This window comes from Brachycentrus maculatus, unplaced genomic scaffold (genome assembly GCF_059751285.1).
Source record: "Brachycentrus maculatus isolate JH-2025_06_01 unplaced genomic scaffold, ASM5975128v1 h1tg000221l, whole genome shotgun sequence".
NCBI classification, from domain to species: domain Eukaryota; kingdom Metazoa; phylum Arthropoda; class Insecta; order Trichoptera; family Brachycentridae; genus Brachycentrus; species Brachycentrus maculatus.
Genome location: NW_028280972.1, coordinates 1,822,698 through 1,843,598, shown reverse-complemented (window position 1 = coordinate 1,843,598; position 20,901 = coordinate 1,822,698). Strand labels below are relative to the sequence as shown.

The 20,901-nt window shown below is 33.5% G+C and overlaps 1 protein-coding gene across 1 annotated transcript; it reads right to left on the bottom strand.

Moving 5' to 3' along the window:
* Positions 1-269: 269 nt before the first annotated feature.
* On the bottom strand, positions 270-12,269 carry Fer1 (48 related 1). The gene is made up of 5 exons (XM_088264256.1): positions 12,091-12,269; positions 7,778-8,009; positions 7,096-7,186; positions 4,585-4,587; positions 270-425 (listed from the first exon to the last, which is right to left on the bottom strand). Exons 1-5 carry the CDS (start codon positions 12,267-12,269, stop codon positions 301-303), a joined length of 630 nt encoding a protein of 209 aa, XP_088120382.1. The 3' UTR covers positions 270-300.
* Positions 12,270-20,901: the final 8,632 nt, after the last annotated feature.

The following is a 20,901-nucleotide window of genomic DNA, read 5'->3' as shown; positions in this document are numbered from 1 at the left end:
GCATTCAGAAAACATGCAGAACTGAAAATTGACGATTTTTGATATATGACGTTGTTGAAAGGAGTAAGCTATATTGGCTAAAGAATTACACAATTTTGACGCATTTGTCTCCGTTTCGAGTATTACATTTCGAGAAATAATTAATTATCGAATTTAAAAGCAGCTTAATTTTTTAGATATACAAATTGTATCCGAAAAATTATGGTGCAGAGAGCAGATACCCTTTTGATTGGTAAATACATTTTCATCTTATTTAATTTCAGGTAAATACAATATCACAGTTTTGAAAATAAAATAAACTCAATGTGGCGAGGTTCTCAAGGATCGGGGGTCTTCGGGGGTCCACAGGCGGGCGTAGAGGGTGCCTCCGGGGGGGCGGTCCCCCCTCCGCGACCAGGACAGAGAATGGGCGTGCGCACTTCCTCCTGAAATTCAAGCGTCAAAATAATAAACCGAAATCAAAAACGCCAAAATTAAACTAAATCAAATTAATACCCACGCAATGTAATCGTACACAGTTAACGCACAAGACCCAAATGATGTTTTTATTTGTGCTGTTAATATTATAATAAAATAGCTATACCTGCGCTGTTGCTCAGGCTAGTGAAATGAATGAAAACATTGAATATTGTCAGCCCCGTAAATGCCCAGACTTCCATATTCTTCTTCATCGTTGATGAGATGTAAAAAATAATATGAAAATAACTCCTGTAATTGGAGATAATCCAGATTTTGTGAACAAATATTTGGACACACTCAAAATGTTGTTAATAAATTGTCGGGTCAAATTATAAGCTTAAATAATAAAAATGAAAATGGTATTTTCTGGCGTTTCTCATGGGTGTGATTATAATCCAGGATTCGGACCTCACATACTAATATAAGAGTTTCTGCTTAGTAAAAATCTTCTTTACATCTCACCAATAGATGTCTCTAGTGAAGTTCTAATGATTCAAGAACAAGGTTTCTAAATTGGTTCATATATAAAGAACTTCCAAGAATTTGAGTAGTGTGGTTGTCAACAATGGGTAGAATTGGTGAATGTTACACGTGTGTAAAGTGTCGTCAGCCCCGTGAATGCCCAGACTTCCATATTCTTCTTCATCTTTGATGAGATGTCAAAAAATAGTATGAAAACATTGAAAGCACACATATCGAATAGAAACAATTATAATATAAATAATCCATAATGCAAAATCAATAATGCGAAATTAGAGAAGAATAGCAACATAAATAGGCAAGTGCATATAAATATCGCCACGCATCCAAAAAATACACGACCACGCTTGAGCTGTACAGTAAGGTGGGTAAGGTAGGTAAGGTAAAACATTTACTTTTAATCCATCGGCACATCAGCCGCCATGTCTTGGCGGATAAGAATATTTTACATTCGCATATATACCGCAGTTCAAGCCACACCCCCGTCCGTGGGTAGTTCATATTGTACTTTCGTGAGAAATGTAGATGTAGAAATCAGTAATGTAAACTTTTGGTAATGCATTATTTCTTATTATTTTTATACAAATTTATCAACGAAACTTGACTTGATGTCCCTATAAGGCTAGCATTATCCTTTTGATTAAAATATCAACAAAATCAGTTAAAATTCAAAACTATTCATCCCAGGCGTAATGTTTTACTGAGATATTTTTTCAAGTTTTCTTGTCAATTTATCACATTTCTGATCTAGACACTCATAAACACAGATAAAATAACAACATTTTAAGTGTGTCCAAATACTTGTTCACAAAATCTGGATTATCTCCAATTACAGGAGTTATTTTCATATTATTTTTTGACATCTCATCAAAGATGAAGAAGAATATGGAAGTCTGGGCATTTACGGGGCTGACAATCGTCATAGGCCGGTTAAAGTGATCACTTTACACACGTGTAACATTCACCAATGAAGTTCTAGTGATTCAAGAACAAGGTTTCTAAATTGGTTCATATATATAGAACTTCCAAGAATTTGAGTAGTGTGGTTGTCAATAATGGGTAGAATTGGTGAATGTTACACGTGTGTAAAGTGATCACTTAAACCAGCCTATGACGGTCGTCAGCCCCGTAAATGCCCAGACTTCCATATTCTTCTTCATCTTTGATGAGATGTCAAAAAATAACAGATAAAATACATGTGTATTAGTTTATATGCACCATATTTATTAGTAAAACAATGATAGGTATAATTTTGTGACGCAGTTTGTTTTCATAAGTCGGTTGAATTTAAACGCCTTTGACGTTTCAGAAGTATGAGTCACACGCGAGCTTTATGATTTGCTGGACTGATTTATACCACAAAAATCAATCTGTTTAGGGCGTGCCACCTTTTTCTGTATTTAAAGATTATTTCAATGTATGTTCTCGTTATATCAGGTGCAAAATATTAGAGCGTCATGGTTTGACAAAAACGTCACCTCCCCTCTGGGCAGGGCAACTTTTTTACTTCAGGGATATTAAAAAAAAACTGATTTTCGGATGGTTTAATAAATTCGAGTAATTAAATTAAACCATCGTTATCTTATCTGAGAATCCGTTGGTTAAATTAAACGAAGTGGTGTATAGTAAGTAAAAACGATTTTTTTAACGAACATTTAAAAAAAAAAAAATCCTTTCTGTTAGTGGGGTTATATTTATTAATAATGTTAGTTTGTTTAGCGAGTTATTTTACATTAATAAAAGGTACAACTTTTCAAATTTGTACAATTAATTTTAAGAAAATTATTCATAAGACATGATGAATTAATAACAGATACTTCCCTTCGAAGTATTTCCGGATCCTCCTACCGGGGCAGGGTCTGTTATCAATCAGGATTGCATGTTCAACAACCTAAGAGGGGTCAGTCTCAAGCGCCATTATACCTACAGTACACATATGTCTACACGTAATGTGTACAATATTTAGGGGACATACGGCATAACAACCCAGTATTATATTGTATCTACGATATAATTCTATGCATATGTTCGCTTGGAAATATAAAAAAATGATCATTATATTTGGTACATCCTACTTTTCTATAAAATACGTCAGTTTTTCGTCGGTGTTTTTGAAAAACAGATAGCCCCATATTGTCACGAGTCAGGGATAAGGTATTAAAGAAACAAAGTATTATTTTTTTGTTATAAATAAAAATAATGGCTGTGGACCCGTGGTTATAGTCGCGGACACTGCCCCCGGTTCGACCCTCACTCTACCATAACTTGATTCACACTTTGGAATAGAGTATTATCACTCGGGAAAAATATCTTATTTAACGTACTCAACCTGTAAAGGATTGTGTAAGACTCGTTTTGTGTTTATAACAGCCGATATAATCAGTATTTTCATTAAAAATATTTCTTTATGAATTTCCACCTAAGTGTGAATTCGTCAAAATAATAGTTCCAAAATTGTCAACAAGAGATGTGTGAGTTAATGGCATGTTAATTATCACGGTGTACTTTTAATTGCACGGCGGCGATGAACAGGTCTACCGAGTGGCCCGCGTTTGCACGCAACTGCCGCAATAAAGTACAAATAGGCCCTAAACGGGGGTCGGAGTGCACGTGCAGAGGGCGCATCGCAGATTAGGGCCCACGTGGGCCGGTTTACATTAGGGCGCCACCCTCGATACGAACATCTTAAAATAACAATTGCAGCTTGTTCATCCCCAGTGGCGAGCGCCTATATGCACTTTATAGTGATGATTTTTATAGTGAGGTACGGCGCCCTTCATTTAAAAATAAAACACGTAATGATATAATAATTTGCCACGGGTTGCTCGGCAACCAACGAGTATTCTACCGTTATCACTTCACCAATCTGCAGGCAATACTACCTTCATTATCTATTTGCATAGCGTAGGACTGATGTTAATCAAAGAGCGAAGATGGCATCAATGGACATTTGCAAAAGGGAGGATATCTAATTTAACATACTCAACCTATAAAGGATTGTATTAGACTCGTACTGTGTTAATAACAGCCGATCAATATTTTTATTCATCATTTTCTTTTGGAAAATTCGCCTTCGTAAAAAAACGTTGTTTTCCTAAGTTGGTAATGAATGACGTCACAGAAACGATGGTATTATTTTAATGTAGGTGTCATTGCTAAATTATTGGCGGCTCTATTTGGTGTTATCTATGGTCCACTCCCCCCCACGTTCATATTCCCCTATCCAGCTGTATCCAGCGTTGGCGAGTAAAAAATTAAACACAGATGAGACGTAACGTGATTAATTTCCAGTTTTCAAAGTAATTTTAAATTTTTTTCTTATTTCAATTTAATTAATCATGACGGACAGTGGCTTTGTACAAATAGTGGTGTAGTGGTGACAAACAATCCGCACTAATATTATTACAGCTTTATAAACCATAGACGATGATGGAAATTTGATGCCGTATGGCGGTGTCCATTTTTCGTTTCATTAAAATATCTGAAGTTTAACGATTTTTCATATTAATTTATAAGCCAATAATAATACATCATGGCAAAGATCAATTCGGTGCAGTGCTCTGTCACCATTGTGTTTGGAAAAGGGTCAATAAGGTGTAAACGTTTTGACAAAAAATTAAATAATAGATCAAACATCAACAATACGATCTCCTTAATATAAGTAATTTAGTGATTTTAAAGAACGTACTTATTCAAGTTATTTCCCCTCGCTCCATTCGTTTACACTACACATTGAACAATTAATTGCGTTACATTTACTACTCGAAAATAGAAAGAGAGAGAGAGAGAGAGAGAGACAAAGAGAGAGAGATAATTTTTTTCACAACAACAACAACAAAACGAAGCAATTTCGAAGAAAAAAACAAAGAAGGAATTGTTTTATATTATTTTTTGACATCTCATCAAAGATGAAGAGTAAAATGAAAATCTGGGCATTTACGGGGCTGACGACCGTCATAGGCTGGTTTAAGTGATCACTTTACACACGTGTAGCATTCACCAATTCTACCCATTATTCACAATCACACTATTGTAACATCCACCAATTCTATCCGTTATTGAATTTGAGTAGTATGGTTGACAATAATGGGTAGAATTGGTGGATGTTACAATAGTGTGATTGTGAATAATGGGTAGAATTGGTGAATGTTACACGTGTATAAAGTGATCACTTAAACCAGCCTATGACGGTCGTCGTAGAAAACAACAACTGAAGCTTTTAAGTTTCAGTATCATATCGCTCACTCCTTTCAAGAACGTCATAAATAAAAAACTTTAATTTTCAGAAGAACGTTTTTAAAGTTTAAAAATATAATACAATGTTTTAAAAATAAATATCAAGACGTTTATTGAACTTTTTACTGTGCAACAGATCTTTTTAGGTAAAACCTGAAGGTTTTTTCTCCATTGGAAAAATATTTAGTATATTTAAGAAAATAATTAAACAATATCTTTTCTTCAAAATGCAAAAAACAACACTTCCTGCCCTGTAGCGGGTAAATATTAGGTTAAAAAATATGCTGCTTTGCTGGGATATAGTACATTTTCTGGGCATTCCGAAAACACGCACAACTGAAAATTGACGATTTTTGATTTATGACGTTCTTGAAAGGAATGAGCGATATTTATTTTCTGATCCACAAAGTACAAAAAATTTATCCCTCTCATAAATAAATAATGTTTATTTTTTATCGCATTTGGTGCTCTTGAACCACTGCATCTAACACAATATTATTCAAACTCACTGCGAAAATCTAGCTTAATGGGTTTATAATACAGTTGTGGAGTTGTGTTTATGAGAGGGGTGTGACCCATAAGTATCCAGTCCCCCTACCCATCTATGTATGTATATTGCGATATCCCCTAGCAAATTAATTTAAAAAAACCTTAATAAAACAGCACACTTACTTGCGGCGTTTGGATTAATTAGGCACAGGTGAACCCAATACCACACTCATAGACACAACGTTTCCAAATAAATCAATACTATGTATTTCTAGCATATCACAATACATTCATTCAGGTTCATATAATACTTCGTAGTATCAGAATGCAGGTGTTATGTGGCATATACATGATCTTGATCGTTAACACATGAAGGAAAGGTGATCAGCCCTTCGCTTCAGGTACCAGTCCAGGGTAATATTGAATAAATATTAGAGTGGACAAATCACTCTCATTTATTTGTCCTCCTTTTGGTAATCGAACTCGGGACCTCCAGAATGGTAGCCGAGCATGCTAGCATGCTGACCACTACGGAGGCGGATATATATACATATATATATATATATATATATATATATATATATATATATATATATATATATATATATATATATATATATATATATATATATATATATATATATATATATATATATATATATATATATATATATATATATATATATATATATATATATATATATATATATATATATATATATATATATATATATATATATATATATATTTATATATATATATATATATATATATATATATATATATATATATATATATATATATATGTATATATATATATATATATATATATATATATATATATATATATAAATATATATATATATATATATATATATATATATATATATATATATATATATATATATATATATATATATATATATATATATATATATATATATATATATATATATATATATATATATATATATATATATACGAATTTAGATTGTGCCTTTAATTCTATCTAATGGTAGTTGAAAAAGGAGAACTAATCCAACACATTGGATTATATTAAACACGAGTGAAACGCACGAAGAGAAAGGAAAGGGGAGTGAAAACAAATAATAGTTTGTGATGTTGAACAAAGAATATTAAGTGTATACAGAGTATTATACATTTATATAGCCCCCATCACGAAATAAGCACTTACTCCCCTACGATTATATACGCTATAAAGGTGTGAAATAGATCATAGGGTGTTAAATATCTGCGGAAAAAAATATTGCAATCACAATTGCAATTAAATCGGTTACTTGATTAAATTACACAAAATGTGATTTATGTGACGTATGTAATATATCGACTAGATAGGTAACATGGTTTGGGTTTGTCTAGCTTAAAATAAATGCATTCAAATAGAAAATCCACGTAAAGCGTTATACATACCCTTGACAATAATTTTCTTAGGCTCTTCTCGTTTCGAGGATTTCGACATTCCGGTGATTCCAGGTTCCTTTAAATTTTTGTCATTTCTTACCTTAAAAAAAACATCATTCCTGTTATTGACAATATCTCATTTATTATTCTTTATTTAACTACTCTTTTTAATATCTTTAAACACGCTGAAATTATTTTGTTTTACTTTTTTCCTCTGAAGCAAACTCATAAAAGATCCCAATTTTATATTTACGAATTATCTTGACAACGCTTGTAGCGGCGGGTTACAACAATCTACCTCCGTAATAGATATCAATCTAATCGTATTGAAATGGAAGAGATATCATTTCCATCCTCAAAAAATGTATAGATGGGATACAGAATAATGTAATTTAAACCCAACACTTAATATTAGGGAAGTACTTCAGACCCTGAGGGCGTTTGTCCACTACACAGAATTTTACCGTCAGGCCTGTCAGTTAGCGTTTTAAAACGATGATTGGCTTGGATTGGCTTGTGTTTTTGTAGATCTTTCTTTGGATCGGAGCTCTTAAACGGTGCGTGAACATATTGCGCGTAAATTCAGTCAAGCTTAACTAACGTAGTCGCTTTTATCCGGACTGCCGGACGGTAAAATTCCGTGTAGTGTACAAGCGCTCTAAGACGTTGATATGAAAAGTAAAAAGTTTACCAGTTCTCCTAGGAAGTTAATGTACCCTATGGCCAGCTTGAGGGTGTCCACCTTGGATAGCCGCTTCTCGTACGGGAGGGTGGGTATGTGGGCCCGAAGGCCTTCGAAGGCGTCGTTGATGGACTGCATCCTCCGCCTCTCTCGCAGGTTGGCCGCTTGTCGCTGTTGGATCTGTTGCTGAGGACATTTGGAACGGCGCCGATGGCTTCGGCGAGAACTAGAAAAAGAGTCCCTGGAAATCGTAAGCCGGATGTGAGCTTGCTATTCCAACCCGAGGCTTGGGGAAAAATATATGTACAATACGTGTACCGCCGTCTCGAACCCGAACTGCAGTAATTGAAAAATAGAGTTTATATTATTATTATGACATCTCAACATAGGTGAAGAAGAATATGGAAGTCTGGGAATTTACGGAGCTTACGACCGTAATGGGCTGGTTAAAGTGGCACTTTACACGCGTGCAACATTCGCCAATTCTGCCCATGATTGACAACCATGCTACTCAAATTCTCGGTACTTCTATATAGGTACATATATGATTCGATTTCGTAACATTGTTCTTGAATCATTAGAATTTCACTAGAGACGTCTATTGGTGAGATAAAAAGAAGGTTTTTATTAGGCAGAAACCCTTTTATTGTATGTGAGGTCCGAATCCTGAATTATAATCACACGCATGAGAATCGCCAGAAATAGTGATTCAAGAACAATGTTTCAAAATTGGATCATATAGAACTTCGCTCTAAATCTTATCTTGAAATTTAGAAAGTTCTAGCTCAATAAAAAAAGTTATAAAATACTTTTTATTCAATTTGAAAATTGTTTGTACTTCCTATACTACTACTTCTACCATCGCGCCGTTTCCCCGCAGGGGTAGGCAGAAAGGATGGAACGCCACACTCTTCTGCCCTGACAAACACTCCTCGCCTCCTTCACATCCATACATCTAGTCATACATGCTCTCCGGTTACGCAGACTTTTGACACCACCAGATTTTACGTTCTGATTGGTCTGACTTAATTAATTTGATCAAAATAATAACAATTAATCTTTGAAAGAATATAAATTTTGAATTCACTATTTACATCTCACAGAGATTAAAAGCAACTTAATTGGAAGGAAAATGTTTTTTTTTTCCATTCACAGGGCTAAAAATGTCAACCCTTGAGAAATTGAATACACTGTTTATTTTCAGAACAATATATTGTTCCACCATCTTTTTTAATTTGAGAGATTGCTAATAAACAGTTATTTTTAAATTGGTCCATAGAAGTATCTGAATTTTAACAGCCCAAATTTAATTTTATTATTTTTTAGTAAAAAATAATGTTCATTTTAGGTTTGGTATACTGGTTTTTATTGTTATAAAAGAACTGCTTTTTTGGGCTGCGGTTTTCAGTAATTTAGTAAGTACACCCATGATAGGTAGGTCCATGATAAAAAAATGATATGTTAAAAAAAAATTCTCGGGGGTTTCTGTATAAATAAGTTATGTATCTAATAATTTTGGTACTTGTTGTAATATAATATTTTCATCTTCATTTTTAAGAAGTTAGTGCCTATGCTTTGCACATTTCACAATTCACCTGATCACAATTGGACTCATTTCGAAATACAATACTATTAATCCCTTAAAATCCAATTATTTTCACCTTAAAACTGAAAACAAATGTTGAATTTGAAATAAAAATTAATATTTAATTTAAATAATGGAAAAGATTTGGAAAACCCGTTTGCCAGAGATTTGTTTTTAATTGTTTATTTTCTTTGTTAACTACAAATTTAGAATTTTTTTTATTTAATGGGCGGTTTTCTCTTAGCCTTTATTGATTAACTCGCTATACAGGTGAGTCCTTTCTTATTTTAGAAGCATGTTTTCTAGACTTTGATACAAAGCGCCATCTAAAAATTCGTCTTTTATTTCACATGTCGAATGGTGAATTGACTTTTTTATCATTATTTCTGTAATACATATCGCTCACTCCTTTCAACAACGTCATATATAAAAAAAACTTGATTGTTCAGGAGATCGTTTTTAAAGTTTAAGAATATAATAAAATGTGTTAAAAATAAATATCAAGCCACTTATTGAACTTTTTACTGTGCAACAGATCTTTTTAGGTAAAACCTGTTTGTTTTCTCCATTTGAAAAATATTAAGTATATTTAAAAAAAAAAACAATACCTTTTCTTCATTTTTGTCCGCCTTCGTGGTGTAATGGTCAGCGTGTTAAGCTACTGTACTGGAGGTCCCGGGTTCGATTCCCAGGGGGGGGTGAAAAGAAATATAAGTGATTTTACACTGTAATATTTATTTATTATTACCCTGGACTGGTTCCTGAAGCGCAAGAGTGATCACCTTGCCGTCAATGATAAAGAAAACACTGCATCAATTCGATGCAGTGCCCTATGCACCATTTGGTGCGGATAAGGGTTATAACTAAGTTTCTTCAAAATGCAAAAACAACATTTTCTGCCCTGTAGCGTGTAAATATTTAGTTAAAAATATGCCGCTTTTGCTGGGATATAGTACAATTTGTGGGCATTCCGAAAATATGCACAACTGAAAAATTACGATTTTTGACATATGGCATTGTTGAAACGAGTGAGTAATATGTAAGATGTTTAACTTGCTGTCCGTAACCATTAAGAATTCCAGAAGTGATCATGTTTTTAAGAACAGTGTCCGTCGATGGTTGCTTCTCGTTGGTAGAGACAAGGTGTAAAGAGAATGAATTAAAGTCCAGCTGTAATTATTTTATTGTAAAACCTTTCTACTGTAAATTTTTATTAAATCTATTGTATAATTACTAGATTTTATATTGTAATGTATAAAATCTTGTAAAAATATTTTATTAACATGTAAGTATTTCGGCTCAACACAGGCTATGCCTAAAGAGCCGTAATACATATAATTGAACAAAATGTAAAAAAATGTTTTTATGAGAAAAAAAAATAACAATAAAATTTACAATACACGAATCTAATTATCAATCCCCAAATTCAAAGGTCAAGTCCCAAAATACATTAAATCGTTACTTTATCTTCTCTTAACCCAGGAAATATTTGACGGAATTGATTTTGAATTAAAATAAGATTTTTGTATTAAGAAAATAGTTTTTCTTCGAAATAAATACATTTTTTGAAAAGAAAAGAATTATCGAAAGGCAAGGAGTTTAAAAGTACATAAAAATATTTTTATATTTATATATTTTTTAAAGTCAAATTTATACAAATGTATTAAATAATTTCAAAAAAATTGAGCGTGAACATAAGTGCAACCCTCAGCGCGGCCGAACGCGTTGTGATTTGAACGCCCGAGACCTAGGCCTTAAAACATATATTCTTCAATACTATAAACTATTCACCAGCAACTGAATATAATACAGATACTAGATACATATACTATGTGAACATGTATAGAGGATTTGATAGATAATGTTTTATTGTAACAAACATGAAGATTTATCACATTTAACACTACTACAGTGAAATAAAATACAGAAGAGACGGATCGTGTGGAATTCGTTAAAATATCATTACTTTCTTATTTGTTTATGTACTTTTAAGGCTATAATTTAATAAATCAGTAAAATAAAACAACTTTGTTTTAACCACTTTAAAAAAAAAGTGGTTAAAACAAAGATGTTTCATTTTATAAAGTTTATTAATTGTGCCACAAAGTATCTGCGGAAAACATTCAAGAAATAATAAATTTATGCTTATTATTTTATGATGTTCTAATCATCTGCACCCTGCACCAATGAAGAGTCCAGCGATGTTGAAAACCCGCGTATTTGGAATATGCTTTAATATTTAGTGAATACTGGCTATTTACACTTGATCATGTTAAAAAGAATAATTTTTCCTATGCTATGTACGTATTACGAATTAGTTTGATTTTTTTGATTACGGTAACTCCCAAAACATATAGTAAATGTATTGTACCAGCGTTGATTCTTATTGGAATATATATATTGCCCGGTGTTATGTTTACAATCGGTTACGTACCTACGTAAGTCGATATTCATATCCTGGTGTGTCCCAATTTTCACATAATTTATATTGGACCTTTCCCTTTTTCCCTTTTCCTCCCTTCCGACCAGGTATTTATATTAAATTGCATCTGTGAAATTTTGTAAATGGAATTTTACAAATACCTATTTATTGTTGCACATTAATGTAAATATATTTATTTAACTGTTTTGCAAAATTTACAAATAAAAAGTGCTAAACCTTACAAGTCAATACAATAAACTGAAGTTTGGGTAAATAACTGAGCACAATACACAGAAGTGTGGATAAATAACTCACTGGCTACAGCTCGAATTGTGAAGTCTGTTTTCTTGGTCGCTCCCGTACAAGCTGCTATCCGAAGACTCGTCCAGCAGGAACATGTCGGCACTGTGGGCTGGGCTGAGCGGGCAGGCCCCAGAAGGCCCCGCCAGCCCCGGGATACTCTCGTCCAAGTTCATACCTTCGATGCTATACATTTTCAGAATTACTGCGGAACTGAATCAATACGGACACTGTTGTTCCATGTTATCGACGATTTGACTTAATTTCCGACACAGAGATAAAATAAGGACCTGTCAGGTGTAATAATGCGCTATCTCGCTTTATGAAGTATTATCGAGTAGGTGGATGCTTCTGCCCCCAGACCACGTGCCAAGCGCGCCGCTCGTAGAGGACTGGCGGCTAGCGACCGACGTCCGACGCCCGTAAACTTTTCCTTCGGCGAATAGCTGCTACGCTGGGGGCGTATCCTACAATGCGCCCTTCCAATGGGGTAGCTTTTCAGTGTTTGGAGATTTATGTGAAACGTGTCTACATTTTACGTTTTGCTTCTTTATAAATTATTTTAATAACTCTTCAATACAGAATGCGAAACTTTTAGATCGATCTATAATACAAGAGTAACTGTACGAATTGATTGTACATAGTTCACCGATAATGCCATTCGAAGAGGGATTGCTTTTTGTTGATCATTGTTAATTGGTTAAATTTTTAATTTAAGTTTTACTTAGTAAATACCACTATATCTTCAAATCAATTGTTACACGTGTTTCGATGCATTCCGCGTCATTTTCAAACACCTTGAAACATTTTCAACATGATGCGGAATGCATTGAAACACGTGTCACAATAGATTTAAAGAAATGGTGGTATTTACTACGTAAAACTTAATTTAAAAATGGATAGATTTTACCACAAAGTGACTGAATTGATGAAATAATTGGTAATATGCCTAGTGCTTTGTTGAACGAATTTTAAGAAATTGTTTTAAAACAAGAAATTCCGACATAATCTTATCTCATCCTTACATAGGGCAAGCTACCGTCGATAGTAACATGAACAATAAGGCTTTTCAGGTATTTTATTTTATTTTAAAATTTATTTTTTAAAATTAGGCTCGTTTTTATAATATAGATAATTCGTTTTTATGATATAAAACGAATTATCTACTAAATTATTCAAAAAAGACAATATTTTCACGTCTTGCATACGAGTATTTGTGACGTTGGGTATGAAGAAAGGAGTCAGACCACAATTGAGGAAAAAATAAATAAAAGCAGTAAACCAAAAGATGACAAAAATCAATATTATTTGACAATTTCAAATTGAAATGAAGAGGATGTATGAAAGAGAAATATTATTATTTGATAGTATTAGTGCTAGTAAGTTAATTTTATGTTTTGCAAATGTGTGTGTGTGTGTGTGTGTGTGTGTGTGTGTGTGTTTGTGTGTGTTTGTGTGTGTGTGTGTGTGTGTGTGTGTGTGTTTGTGTGTGAGTGTGTGTGTGTGTGTGTGTGTGTGTGTGTGTGTGTGTGTGTGTGTGTATGTGCGTGTGTATATAAAATATCAAAGAAGACTAAAAATTCATGTTTGTTACAGAGAGATAATTCGAACTTGATTCGAAGGCATGACCTAGGTAACGTTGTATATGATAGAAGGACCTACTACAACCTGCGGAAGAGGAGGGCTGACCCTAACAGTCTACAAAGACGATGAGTTGGAATGGATACAGGAGATGATATTATCTTATTTTATGACACTTTGACGTTTCAAAAGTAGTCACACGTGATCGTTATGATTTTAGGGACAGATTTATACCACAAAAATCAATCTGTTTAGTGCGTGGTACCTTTTTCTGCATTTAGATATTATTTCAATGTATGTAAAACGAGAGTTTTATCAGGTGCAAAATATAAGCGCGTCATTGTTTGACAAACCACTATCTGATACCTCCCCCCCCCCCCGGGCGGGGCAACTTTTTTACTTTCGGGGTACATTCAATTAGTAAATTAGTATAAAAAATATCTTATACGCGGATGATAAAACCTTTAATAATAACGAACAAATTCATATTGCGTCACAAATTTTAAACGTATCTCTGAGTTGAGTACTTACTACTTCCTTTTTGTATAATACGAGCTATTTCACAAATTGAGACGGGTGCGTTAGCGAGTAGTCGTAGAGGGTGGAGGGGGGGTATATAATGGCATTAAAATCATAAATATGATGTATATTCGCAAATATTTTTTAATGTCAGAACGTAATAATGTCCTTTAGCCATAGCATTATATTTGTGGCGCGGAGAGGCTACTAATTTCAATTGAATTTTCAATTTCAATTCAATTTATTCAATAATTAATATATACATTACAAACTAATATTTAAGGCCTATACATTAAAAAACAAATTTAAAAGTAAGCAAGAAGATTCTTGTTAAATGTGTAGAGGAATCCCGCTTCGGAAAACTCCTTCGGACACATGGAACAGATCAATATCCAATGTGATATTGTTCAACATAGCGGTAGCTCTTCCTACAGGCATAACCATCGGCAGATTGGTCCTGTGTATAGGAATGTGAAACAATCTATGCCGACGCTGTCTTAGGTAACTATCGGGAACATACAGACCAATTATTTTTTTTATAATAATTTATATTTTTAAAAAAAAAAACAATTTTAGAGCATCAAAAATAAAATTTTTAAGCAACACTACGGTAATTTTTTAATTTAAGGTAAAGAATTTGTTTTTACTTAGTTTTATGCATCTGTTTACTGATTATATTGGCTAATAAAAAAAACATCTTATTAGTCAATAATAATATACCCTCGAAAACGTAACTGTCAATTTAATTACTTTACTGTATGTCCCGTACCTTGGGCCGACTCAGGGTACCGTACCTTAGGCCATGACCAAAGTACGGAATTTTAATTATGTGATTTTTTTGTTGTTTTGTGATTAAAGGATGCCAAGGAGAAAAACAATATGTTTTCTATGGAATACAGTTGATACGCAGTGATTGGAGCCATCAGTTTACGAGTTTACTAACTTCAAAATCTTAATTTAATTTTAAAAAAATATTGATTTTTATTTTGTTTTTTTTTTCTCTCTAAATGGTTATAAGAGCATATTATTTTTTTACATCTCATCAAAGATGAAGAAGAATATAGAAGTCTGGGCATTTACGGGGCTGACGACCGTCATAGGCAGGTTTAAGTGATCACTTTACACACGTGTAACATTCGCCAATTATACCCATTATTGACAACCACACCAATCAAATTCTTGGAAGCTCAATATATAATATATGAACCAATTTTGAAACATTGTTCTTGAATTACTAGAGCTTCACTAGATCTTAATTTTTGATGAAATGTCAAAAAAATAATATGAAAATAACTTCTGTAATTGGAGATAATCCAGATTTTGTAAACAAGTATTTGGACACACTCAAATTGTTGGTTATAACAGCATTTAAAGAAGTTTTAGGCCTTTAATTATTTTAAAAAAACTATAGTAAAATAAACATTATAAACTATATAAATAGTTTTACTGAACGATTACTTCATATAACCAAGGTACGATACAAGGTAAGAAGAAAATAAATGAAAGCGGTAGGTGTCCCCTTTCCCAATGCATTATTATTACAAATGTATGAGGTAGCTTGTAGCTAAGTAAAGTATCTACCCCATGCGCTTTTCATTAGGGTTAAAATCCACCATCCCATCAAAATAGCATTAACCATCGTGCTATTCAAGTGGAAACATGTTTTCCAATTCTAACTCAACTGAACATTCCCAAAACGTTGAAGAAATGAAGAAGAAAGAATTGGGGAAACGTGATGATTAAAACTATTAGCTACCGTGAGTGCTGGGTTTAAGTACAAGCTAAATAAGCTGTAGCTTAGGTTGCAAAATACATACTCGTAGGTAGCCGTAATATTTTTCTCGTTATTAATTTTTTCATTGAAATTTGATCGCGGAATATTTCAGCTTATCAGTAGATTCCACAGCAGATATTTCATATGTTGATCAATATGGTATTATCACTCGGGAGCATCTAATTTAACATACTCAATCTATAAAGGATTGTGTACGACGCGTTTTGTGTTTTTAACAGCCGATATAATCAATATTTTCATTTATCATTTTCTTTTGCAAAAGTTGTTTACTCTGATGGTACTGTAAGTTCACGATGATTATGAGGGGACGACAAAAACACCAGCTCAGTAGCGAAGATTTATTCACAACATTTTGAGTGTCTAAAAAAATATGTAAATAAAAGAAGCTTCTTTCATTTCATCAAAGATGTCTCTAGTGAAATTCTAGTGATTCGAGTAGTATGGTTGTCATGGGTAGAATTGGTGAATGTTACATGTGTGTAAAATGATTACTTTAATCAGCCTTTGACGGTCGTAAGCCCCGTAAATACCCAGACTTCTATTTTCTTCTTCATCTATGTTGAGGTGCGAAAAAATGTAGTTTTATTTTTATTTTATGAAAACCTCCCATTAGGTACATATGTTCCGGCAAAACGTAAAATATTGTACAGTAAATCACAACTTAATTTTCTTTAAATCCAGGTATCACGTTTTTTTGTGAGGTCAAGGGATCTTGCATCCCTTATGTCACTGCAACCATATTAGGTCTATTGTGACTTCCCTCTGTATCACAGCTCACTCCCAAGACCTACGTGTGTCCAGACTTCTAAATACTTCTTCATCTTTGTTGAGATGTCAAAAAATCTGATTTATTGTATCGACTTACAGTATGAGAAAAGGTCGACATGATTGAGTATTGTAACTGATTGAATTAAAAGGTTTAGACTGGCTGATGCAGCATGCAGTAAAAGTCCAGGGATGATGCCAGCTCTTGAAATATATAGAACTACTTGGGAAAGAGATAAAACCTCAACCTGCCCCCCTCCCCTTCAAAATCTGGTTCTGCATTGTATAAATGGGATGTTATCGTAATTACTCTATCAGGCAAGGTTTTGCAATTCAGATTCATGGTGAATTTTTTTTTAGTTACTTTTTTTCGAACATACAAACCAAATTACAGAGAGGTCCTTTGGATGGCATTTCTTGTTTTTTTTTTAATGAGTATTGTTTCGCTACAACTCTGGACAATAATACCGTTTTACAATTAGAAAAAATGTATTTGTTGTATAAAATCGCTGATGACTGACTAATGTGCACTGATTAATGTTGACAGATGACAAAATCATACCAAACAGTATAACATGTTGGTAGGATAGCTTAATACGTTCTCTAACGTCGTAATTTTGTCTGCCTCCGTAGTGTAATGGTCAGCACGCTCGGCTACCATTCTGGAGGTCTCAGATTCGTTTCCCAGCGGGGGTAAAATAAATGTAAGTGATTTTTTTCACTCAAATATTTATTCAATATTACCCTGGACCCAATATTTATTCAATATTACCTGAAGCAGAGGGCTGATCACCTTTCCTTCATCTGTTGACGATCAAGATAACACTGTGATTATATGATGCAGTGCCCTATGCACCATTGGGGTGCGGATAAGAGTTTGAAAAATCGTCATCCACAAGCAAACGGTGGATTTGAGCTTACATATCGCCCACTCCTTTCAAGAACGTCATAAATCAAAAAACTTGATTTTTCAGGAGAACGTTTTTAAAGTTTAAAAATATAACACAATGTATTAAAAATAAATATCAAGCCACTTATTGAACTTTTTATTGTGCAACAGAACTTTTTAGGTAAAACCTGAAGGTTTTTTCTCCATTTGAAAAATATTAAGTATATTTCAAAAAATAATTAAACAATACCTTTTCTTCAAAATACAAAAATAACATTTTCTGCCCTGTAGCGGGTAAATATTAAGTTAAAAATATGCCGCTTTTGCTGGGATATAGTACATTTTCTGGGCATTCCGAAAGTATGCACAACTTAAAATTGTCGATTTTTGATTTATGACGTTCTTGAAAGGAGTGAGCGATATATGGAGGTCCTCACCAAAAAGTTACATTTCCAATAATGCACAAAAAATCCTTTAAATGCAAATCTGTTTACTGTTTTCTATCGAAATCCAAATTAAAGTTGCGATAAAACGTGACCAACACTGTGTGAAACCAAGATGAAATCATGAAATCGCACCAAAACGTAACAATTTTACAATCTAGAATTCCTGATTACTTAAAATTATTTATAATGGAAATGTGACGTTTTGGTGAGGACCTTCACATACATATACACCTGGTACATTTACATTATCTTTTATTTTTTTAACCTCATAATCCTACTCTGGCCCCTCTCTTCAATATTTCATTCGATGATCATTTATAAAGTTGTGTTGTACCAAACAGCCAACCATCTTCTCTCAGTGGACTGATTTGCTTTGCTCTTTTCCATAATGAAATTATTATCAAATCATTTATCCGTTCAAAAATGGGATGCTTTGAAATAATCAACTCTTTGTCAAGTTAAAATGTTTATTTGTATTTTATATTTACATTTTGGTGCAACTATACACCGCAGCGTTGGCAAAGATCAGCTTACCATTACAGATGTGGCGTCATTTCCTGGGCTTGCTACAATATTAGTGTTTAAATGAATTACTAAGAGGTTGTTATACAGATTTAAGAATGAAAAATTGGTGTTTTCTTTGGGAATTGTTTTAATAAATAATATTAATATTATTTAATTCTATTTTGTTTTTATTAATCACTGTAAGATGACAAGTCAAATACAATGTTAAGATGGTTTTTAAGTACGAACATACATATTTGTAATTTTTTAAATGAGGGCAGATAATATTACTAATTTATACATAACATTTAAAAAAAATAAAAAAATAAAAATAACAAAGGTTTGTAAAATCCTTTTGATATAATATGTAGCAAGTTTTTTGTAACAAAATGGCAATTCAAGATGGGGACTATTCCAAATTCATACCACAGAAAGGGCACTTGTCCACTACCAGGAATTTTACCGCCCGGCAGTCCGGTTTTGAAAAATGAAAGCGCTATGACAGTTTAGCGTGATCGAATTTACGCGCAACGTGTTCACACACCGATCAAGAGCTCCGATCCGATGAAAGATGGACAAAAGAACAAGCTAATCATCTTTTTAAAACGCTAAAACTGACGTGCCAGACGGTGTAATTTCGTGTAGTGGACAAACAATTATGAAAAATATATATTTTGCAATACTAAGTCTAAGTGCATTCCTTACATCATGTATATTTTTTATCAAGTGTAAAAAGTACGAATTGAATTTAATGTTACAAATTCACAGCTTATTACTATTATATCATAGCTATTTATAAATAATACAAAAACACCGTTAAACATTTTACATAAACAACTAGCTTTAAATACTATAAAGTAATAAGAAATCATAATAGTAAAAATGACGTATTCATAGTGAGATCCATATTCCAAAACAATATATAACAGCTTTTACAATAATATTATAAATAAAATAAAAAACAGTAGTAAAAAATAATAATTAATTTTAAATGAAATAATGTTTATGCAATATTTTTTTTATTTATTTAAAATATGTTTAAATGTGCAATACAATCTCACAAGGTCTGTAACCTCACAATTGACATTTTTTGACTAAGAAAAAAAAATACTTGATGATAATGAAAAAAGTGGTTTATTTAAAGTATTGGCCATCGTTAGCTAAACATTTTCCGCATCTTTCAGGTAAGTTTTGGATACCATGCCAATAAAAGTCCTCTGTTTTTGAGGCAACCCAGTCGTCAATCCACTTCCGGAGGTCTTCACACGAATCGAAGTGCTGCTCAGCAGGTGTTTGGCTCATTGACAAAAACAGCCAGTCGTAAAAAAGGGTCAAGTTTGGTGAATAAGGCGGGTGGGGTAGGACCTCCCAGTTGAGTGACTCCAAGTAGTTGTGAACAAAAAATTGATGAGTAGGGTGGTGCGCTGTTGTGGAGAAAAATTAGCCACCCATTGTCTTTGTTGGTGATGGGGCCTTTCTTCATGCAGAGCTTGGTTGAGTTTGACCAATTGTTGATAGTAGCGTTGAGCATTGACTGTTTCTCCAGGTTTTAGCAGACTGTAGTAGACAATACTCTTCTGATCCCACCATTTTTTTTTATCATTGTGTTTTTATCCGAAGCGATCCGGTCTGGCGAACAATGTCTCTGGTGTGCCAAGGTCAACCCATGATTTCAAGCGCTTGAAATTCTTGAAAAATATCCACTTTATGTTGTTCCACAATTTGATGCAAAAACCATGCGAAAACTTTTTTTGTCTGAGCAGCATTTCGCAGGTGTTATGACATCGTTCCTGCTGTCTTTCGTCCAATTTGTGAGGCATCCATTTCCTGGTTTTCTGATTCTTTCCCAGGGCACTTAGAAATCGCCGGGCAAGAAACAGCCAATTGCAAGGCAAGTATTTCTTGCGACTGGGTGTTGTCATCCTCGTCCAAAAGAGCTTGCAATGTCCTCAAACTCAATGGCCGATTTTCCCATTTCTGGTCACTCAAGCCGGAATCGCGTTCACTGAACTGACTAAACCAATATCAGCAAGTCTTTTCCGAAGGGCATTGTCGGCATAGGTTTCCACAAGCATCCTATACGATTTGGCAGCAGATTCCTAGGAGTTGAAGTGGCCAAGCATAATTCCCGACCTTTTTTTGGCACAAAATTGGACATGATTACCGCAGAAAAAAAAACTTCTCTGTATGTTGTTGATGTTGATATGCACTGATTATTGTCAACATCTGTCAAATCTACAATTAACTTCATGGTATGTTTTCAAAAATGGCTCCGTTTGTATATAACACCACCTATGAGCAAAATGCGATTTTGAGGCTACAGACCT

What these genes read in the sequence shown, in the direction of transcription:
- Fer1 (XM_088264256.1), bottom strand. Translation starts at nt 12,269, where the DNA reads ATGTATAGCATCGAAGGTATGAACTTGGACGAGAGTATCCCGGGGCTG. An exon ending in CACAATTCGAGCTGTAGCCA is followed by an intron (nt 8,010 to 12,090) that starts GTGAGTTATTTA and finishes TACGATTTCCAG; the next exon opens with GGACTCTTTTTCTAGTTCTC. An exon ending in TTAACTTCCTAGGAGAACTG is followed by an intron (nt 7,187 to 7,777) that starts GTAAACTTTTTA and finishes GTTTTTTTTAAG; the next exon opens with GTAAGAAATGACAAAAATTT.